Source organism: Sminthopsis crassicaudata, chromosome 5, assembly GCF_048593235.1.
Source record: "Sminthopsis crassicaudata isolate SCR6 chromosome 5, ASM4859323v1, whole genome shotgun sequence".
Classification (NCBI taxonomy): Eukaryota; Metazoa; Chordata; class Mammalia; order Dasyuromorphia; family Dasyuridae; genus Sminthopsis; species Sminthopsis crassicaudata.
The window spans coordinates 313,933,451-313,940,892 of NC_133621.1; the positions used below are offsets into that span (position 1 = coordinate 313,933,451).

At 55.5% G+C, this 7,442-nt stretch overlaps 1 protein-coding gene across 1 annotated transcript; it reads left to right on the forward strand.

Moving 5' to 3' along the window:
- UPK3A (uroplakin 3A) lies at window positions 1-5,384 on the forward strand. Its single transcript, XM_074272156.1, has 6 exons — window positions 1-117; window positions 611-766; window positions 1,441-1,720; window positions 2,453-2,535; window positions 3,568-3,700; window positions 4,356-5,384. Exons 1-6 carry the CDS (start codon window positions 66-68, stop codon window positions 4,513-4,515), a joined length of 864 nt encoding a protein of 287 aa, XP_074128257.1. The 5' UTR covers window positions 1-65; the 3' UTR covers window positions 4,516-5,384.
- Window positions 5,385-7,442: the final 2,058 nt, after the last annotated feature.

Here is a 7,442-nt window from a genome sequence, read left to right on the forward strand (position 1 = left end):
GAAAAGGAGTAGTCAAGCCCCGTTACTCCATCCATACTTGGTCCAAACATCCCCAGAACCCGGCCATGTGTCCCCTGTGGGCTGTGCTTGCTCTGGGCTGGCTGCCTCTGAGTCTGGGTAAGTGAGTGCCTTGTCTTTCTTCCTTCCTTCTCCCCCAAAGTCAGGATGCCAGGCTGGGAAGCCCCAGAACAGGCAAGGACCTCAGTGAGTGGGGGGAGGAGCCTCCTTTTGCAAGGAAAAGACTCACATGAAGGCTAGGGAGCTGACCAAGGTCTCCTGTGACAAGTCAAGTGCTCTGCCTCATACATAATCTAAGCCTCCTTCCACTGTTCCTTAGAATGTCCTAGCAAAGCTTGGGGAGTGGGAAGGGGTGTTTAGAGTCCAGGCATGTGGACCTCGAATGGAGGACGTGTCCTTTAGAGTCCGAGGGGCCCCAAACTCGGGGGTGGGGAAGACTGGCGTTCTGATGTCCCCAGCTGCGATTCTGCACAAGTCCCTTCAATCCTTGAAGCCTAAGTCTCTCCAGCTGTAAAATGAGGGGTTGCACTCCCTAGCCTCCAGGATCCCTTTCAGCTCCCCTGATCCTCCCCCACCCCTTTTGTCCCCCCAGCAGTGGACCTGGAGCCTCAGCTGGCCAGCCTCACGTTTGCCACAAACAACCCCACTTTGACCACCATCACCCTGGAAAAGCCCTTCTGTATGTTCAATGCCTCCAACCTGCAGAACGTCTCCTACGAGGTCAACCTGTACGTGATGGTGAACTCAGGTCAGTTCAGTTTTCGGGGGCAGCTCCTGGGAGGCCAGAGCACTGGGCTTAGAGTCAGGAAAACCCGAGTCTGATCCGTCTCAGACAAAAAGTCCCCTAAAAAGAAGTTAACTATTCACCTGTGTCCTTAACTATAAGATGGGGGTCATGATAGTTCCTATTTCACTGAGTTGTTCTGAATGCCAAATGAGATGTTACTGTAAAAGAGCTGCTGCTATTTAAATACTCGCCAGGTCCATCACTCTTTCTGTGGCTCCCCAGAACCCAATGCTTCTATTCATAGAATCCAGACTTAGATTTATAGGCCTGCAAGTCCAACCTCACCATTTTCCAGTGGGGGAAACTGAGGCTCGGGTTAATTAATAATCTGCCCAGGACGAGCCAGAAGCAGCAGACAACCAGCTTTCTCTCCGCCATCCTGGGTTTTAGCTCTGGGGGTCGGAGTCACACCTGCCTTGCCCAGCTGCCAAGGGGATCAGAGAAGCCGCAGTGCATTCATTAAGTGCTGCCTAAATGCCCTCCCTCCGCATCCTCCTGCTGCTGTATCCAGCTCCCCTTGTCTTACTCTTCCTGCCCCTGCCCAAGGTGATGCTCCCGGAAGTGGCTGCTGTCCATGCTGAAGGTGCTGATCATGACACTAACAATGGACTTCCCACTGGGGAGCTGCCTTTCAGAGAGCATCCGGCAGGCCGTGGTCCAGGACAATCGCAGCTTCCCAATCAACAGCACGTTCCAGGAGACGGTGGGAGGGCAGAGAGCGCCATACAAGGCTGCCTCCTTCACCCTGCCCCAGTGTGGTGACCTGCCCAACCTGAATGAGGCCGGGGACGTGAGCAAAGCTGCTGAGATCCTAGGCGCCTACCTGGTCAGGGTTGGAGATGATGATTACTGCTTACTAGACCCCAACTTTAAGGGTACCTGCAACCCCCCTCTCACGAGGGCCACGGCATACAGGTTGGTAGGCATCCCGCTCCTATAGAGCTGCCAAGTCAGAATCCCAGCTGCCAGATTTTCTCAAGTCACTTGGGACAATTCCTCCCCTCCTCCCAGCATCCTTGACAGTGGAGTCCTCCAGCCTTTGCCAGACTCCTGTGAGGGGGCACTCCTTGGCTACTGAGGAGAACCACTCTATGCCAGGGCAGCTCTACTGGTTAAATTATGTTCCTCATACTGAACTTCTTCCCAGTTGTCCTGGTTTGGCCCTCTGGGACCAAGCAAAACAGAGATGGGCTTCCATCTAGTTCACCCTATATTCCTTAGGGCCCTAGGCCCACCGGGTATCTCTTCTGGAGGACATCACCAATTTCTGTGGTCATTTTCCCTGCACCTCATTCTCTCCATCTGGAGAATGAAGAAGGTAGACTAGGAGGTTTCTGAGATTCCCTTCGACCTTCAAAATTTTATATTCTCTGTGCCAAGGTCCCTCCCAGCTCTGATATTCCCTGTTCTAGGCTCCCTCCCAGCTCTGATATTCCCTGTTCTAGGCTCCCTCCCAGCTCTGATATTCCCTGTTCTAAGGCCCCTCCCAGCTCTGATATTCCCTGTTCTAGGCTCCCTCCCAGCTCTGATATTCCCTGTTCTAAGGCCCCTCCCAGCTCTGATATTCTCTGTTCTAAACTCCCTTTCAAATCTTCTGTCAATGCTACAGTTTGCTTTTGTGACACCTCCTGTTCTTTCACCTTTCAGGTTCAAATATGTCTTGGTAAATACATCAAGTGGTTTTGTGGAGGATCAGACCCTGTGGTCTCAGCCAATTCGGACCAACCAGAGTAAGTGCCAGGAGTAAGTGCCTGAGGTTGGGTTAATGGAGATGATGGCTTGAGGAGGAGAGCTCTCCAAGCTCCAGGTAAGCTCTTTCCTCCTCTTCCTGTGTGGCAGCCGCTGTGAGGAAGAAGCCAAGGCTGTGACTTTGGAAGGGAAGGGTGTGGAGTGACATCAGAAGTTAAGAGTCTGAACTGGCCTCCAGATCTTGTGGGGGGTCTTCAAGTCCAGCACTCTTCCTATCCTGAGCTTGCTTCTCAAAAGCTCAGGTTCCGAGTCCCCTCTCCTCATAGCTCATGACTCTCCATGACTTTGGGCTCTCCCTTTCCAGCCTCATCGATTGCCTCTCAGAAATCTCCAGTAACTCTGAGCCCCCTCCCCTCATGCCTCATGGCTTTCCATGCTTTTGGGCTCTTCCTGGCCCCATCATTGCCTCTCAGAGGTCTCCGGTTGCTCTCTTGCTCCCTCTCCTCTCCTGGCAAGCCTGATGCTTGCTAGCTGAACTGGGCTGGCCCCTGGTGATAAATGATGTGGGGAGGCCATCCTTGTGATCCTCCTGGTTGGGCCGGAGGCTGGGCCCTGGCTCAGAGGCTCATCAGAGCAGGTGGGAGCCTATGTCTGGAGCTGGGAGGGCCCTCAAAGCCACCCAATCCAACCTCCTTAGCATAGGAGGGGGAATGTGGAAGCTCAGGAGGAACAGTTCTTATACTAGAGGAGCCATTGGGTCCCAATTCTTTCTTTCTTGCTGTCTTCATGCTTTCCATCTTTTCTGTCACCACTCCTATGTCATCACTGATAATTACCATGGCTACAACAGCCCACGCTGCCCCACACTGAGCGAGGTGCAGAAGGAAGTGAGTGCAGGAAGCTCCCAGGGGGGATGACAGCATGAGTCCTTGGAGGCTTCAAGTCCCTGAGCCCCCTGCCCGGATGTGAGATGAGATCCATGGTCACAAGGACCCGAGGAACGAGTGTGGGCAGCCACAATCAAGCACCGTGGCTATGAGGTGTGCTAAGCTCCCTCCTGTCGCCTCTTCCAGTTTCTCTACCTTCAGAGATTGACTTGTGGCCTGGCAGGCGAAGCGGAGCCATGATTGTCATCACCTCCATCCTGAGCACCCTGGTCTTCTTCCTGCTGGTGGGCTTCGCGGCTGCCGCCATCTTCAGCTTTGTGTGAGTCCCTGGAGACACGAGACCCGCTCCGACGCCATTGAATAGATTGTCTCAGAGAGCTGGTCCCATGCAGAGCAGGCCTAGCCCCCTTTCTGCCCCAGTGCTTTAGGAAATGAGAATGTCCTGGCTGGCAGGGGTCAAGGGTCAGTGATGTGGGCCCCCCCATCTGCCATGGCCCCATCCATGGTCCTGCAGCTGGAATACAGCAGGGTGGCTTGGAGCTTGAGGAGATAAGGGATTGTTCCTCAGCCTCCACTTGGCTCTGCCACTGGCTTCTTTTGAAGCTACAAGATGGAGCTGAGAATCTGGCCTGTCACCCTCTCAGAGTTATTATGGTGCTTATGAATGCAGACAAGCTTTACCTGGGTGAAAAGAGCAGCTAGGGCTGGGAGGAGAGGAGCAGGGCTGGGAGGAGAGGAGGACGGCCCACAGGATCCAAAGGAAGAAACAAGTTCCGGGCCTGGGCTGCAGGCTTATCCTGGGTCAGTTTCCTGTTGTAATTAATTCTCCCTGCTCTCTAGGAGTTGAATTCTGTTGCTTTCACATCACTGAAGACCAGCAAGGCCTCTTTTTAATTTGGTACCCTGGGACATAGCCCTCATTACGCCACTCTAGTTATCATTTTCTTAGGCACTTGTCTGTCTCTCTTGCTTAGGAGTATGGGAAGTTCAGACTTAGAGATGCAGCATGAATCTCAAATCAGCCAGGAGGCCGGTCCAAAAGCGCAGGGAACCCAAGAGCCTTCCTATTCCTCTGTGAACCGAAGGCAATCTCTGGACCGAGCCGAGGTTTACACCAGCAAGCTGCAGGACTGACAGCCGGATCCGGCAAACTCCTGGCACGTGTGTGTGACTGTGTGCAGATGTGATCATGAGTGCAAACATAGCGTGGACAAATGCACTGTGTATATGTGTATGAATGTGCAAGTGTGTGTCTGAAAGAAATATCTGCTTGCATCCGCTCCCGTGATTTCTTCCAAGTCTCAGGGTGCTCCCTTTAAGAAAGGAATCCTTTCACACTGATTTATTCCTTTCTGATTCACAGCCCCTCCTGGCTGATCAATTCAAGAAGCTAGGACTTTTGATTCACAAATCCTGATCAATAGCACCCTTTTGAATTCCAATAGGAGATCCAGACTCTCCCAGCCCCCATGGGATCTGAGCCAACTTGGGCTGTCCCAGCCCCCATTCTAATGATCTGCTCAGGTTTCCCCACTCCCACCAAGCAAATCCCTGAAACCCTCACTGAAACCTAGCAAGGAGCCAATTTGGGACTCCACCCATAGGCCCCTTTAGCTAAATCTGTCATTATAAAAGAGCCCTCTCTACACCTGGCATGCCAAGGACCTCTGCCCATTGGAACACTGTTTCCGTGCCTTCTTATCTCTGCCTTCACCTTTTACTAACTAGACTTTAACTTTACTTCCAAACCCCATAATAAACCTTTTATCAATCTAGGTTTTCGGGCCTGTAAATTCCTTTACAGGGGACTCTGCACCCGCTAGACCTCATTTAACTCCGTATGCTTGCACCGAATCCAAAGGGGTTGCAGGGGAGCTCCATGTGACTCCCTGTGCCCCCAACCTGCCACTAGGCCTCAATTAAACCCTGACTTCACTTAGGTACCCCAATTCTAGATCTCATCAAGGGGAGGGGAGCAGTCAGTAAACGTTGACCCACTGACACGACCTGTTTATTCTATTGGTTTTGCTCTTGCCTGATGGTCTTGGAGGTTCTGAACAAATGCCTGTTGATTGCTCCATGGGGGATTTCTGGTTAAGATTTCACTGACCAGAGCGAGTGGGTGTGAGGGAATGAGCTCCTCATTCTCGGATTCAAGTGAAACTGTTCACGGCCTCCTTTGTTCACCACCACTTGCTACGCTTTGGTGTCATGTGGTCACTCTAACACTGGACTGCAGTGTCCACTAGGAGACCTTGCCTCCTTCTGTCCCTTCGTGCATGGCCATTTGGGGGGACTGGGGACACGGAGGTGAAGCACAGCCAGAGAGCCCCATCCTCCTGCTGCTCTCTTGTCAGAGAGGTAGACGGTAGGAGAGATGAGGCAGGATCTCCGAGGGGGGGAGGAGGTAGGGCAGCCACGTGGGTGTAAACAATTCGGTCAGCAGGGAGGAGCCCTGAGAGGATGATCACCCCCAGGCCAGCAGGGAGGAGCACTGAGAGGATGATCACTCCCAGGCCAGTGGGGAGGAACACTGAGAGGATGATCACCTCCAGGCCAGCAGGGAGGAGCACTGAGAGGATGATCACCCCCCAGGCCAGCAGGGAGGAGCACTGAGAGGATGAGCACCCCCCCAGGCCAGCGGGGAGGAGCACTGAGAGGATGATCACCCCCCAGGCCAGCGGGGAGGAGCACTGAGAGGATGATCACCCCCAGGCCAGCGGGGAGGAGCACTGAGAGGATGATCACCCCCAGGCCAGCGGGGAGGAGCACTGAGAGGATGATCACCCCCAGGCCAGCGGGGAGGAGCACTGAGAGGATGATCACCCCCAGGCCAGCGGGGAGGAGCACTGAGAGGATGATCACCCCCAGGCCAGCGGGGAGGAGCACTGAGAGGATGATCACCCCCAGGCCAGCGGGGAGGAGCACTGAGAGGATGATCACTCCCAGGCCAGTGGGGAGGAACACTGAGAGGATGATTACCTCCAGGCCAGCGGGGAGGAGCACTGAGAGGATGATCACCCCCCAGGCCAGCAGGGAGGAGCACTGAGAGGATGATCACCCCCCAGGCCAGCAGGGAGGAGCACTGAGAGGATGAGCACCCCCCCAGGCCAGCGGGGAGGAGCACTGAGAGGATGATCACCCCCAGGCCAGCGGGGAGGAGCACTGAGAGGATGATCACCCCCAGGCCAGCGGGGAGGAGCACTGAGAGGATGATCACCCCCAGGCCAGCGGGGAGGAGCACTGAGAGGATGATCACCTCCAGGCCAGCGGGGAGGAGCACTGAGAGGATGATCACCCCCCCCAGGCCAGCGGGGAGGAGCACTGAGAGGATGATCACCCTCAGGCCAGCAGGGAGGAGCCCTGAGAGGATGATCACCCCCAGGCCAGCAGGGAGGAGCACTGAGAGGATGATCACCCCCAGGCCAGCAGGGAGGAGCACTGAGAGGATGATCACCCCCAGGCCAGCAGGGAGGAGCATTGAGAGGATGATCACCCACAGGCCAGCAGGGAGGAGCCCTGAGAGGATGATCACCCCCCCCCCCAGGCCAGCGGGGAGGAGCACTGAGAGGATGATCACTCCCAGGCCAGTGGGGAGGAACACTGAGAGGATGATTACCTCCAGGCCAGCGGGGAGGAGCACTGAGAGGATGATCACCCCCCAGGCCAGCAGGGAGGAGCACTGAGAGGATGATCACCCCCCAGGCCAGCAGGGAGGAGCACTGAGAGGATGAGCACCCCCCCAGGCCAGCGGGGAGGAGCACTGAGAGGATGATCACCCCCAGGCCAGCGGGGAGGAGCACTGAGAGGATGATCACCCCCAGGCCAGCGGGGAGGAGCACTGAGAGGATGATCACCCCCAGGCCAGCGGGGAGGAGCACTGAGAGGATGATCACCTCCAGGCCAGCGGGGAGGAGCACTGAGAGGATGATCACCCCCCCCAGGCCAGCGGGGAGGAGCACTGAGAGGATGATCACCCTCAGGCCAGCAGGGAGGAGCCCTGAGAGGATGATCACCCCCAGGCCAGCAGGGAGGAGCACTGAGAGGATGATCACCCCCAG

Coding starts and splice junctions, on each gene's coding strand:
- UPK3A (XM_074272156.1), top strand. CDS start 66: ATGTGTCCCCTGTGGGCTGTGCTTGCTCTGGGCTGGCTGCCTCTGAGT. Junction 767..1,440: donor GTACGTGATGGTGAACTCAG/GTCAGTTCAGTT, acceptor GCTGCCTTTCAG/AGAGCATCCGGCAGGCCGTG. Junction 2,536..3,567: donor GCCAATTCGGACCAACCAGA/GTAAGTGCCAGG, acceptor CGCCTCTTCCAG/TTTCTCTACCTTCAGAGATT.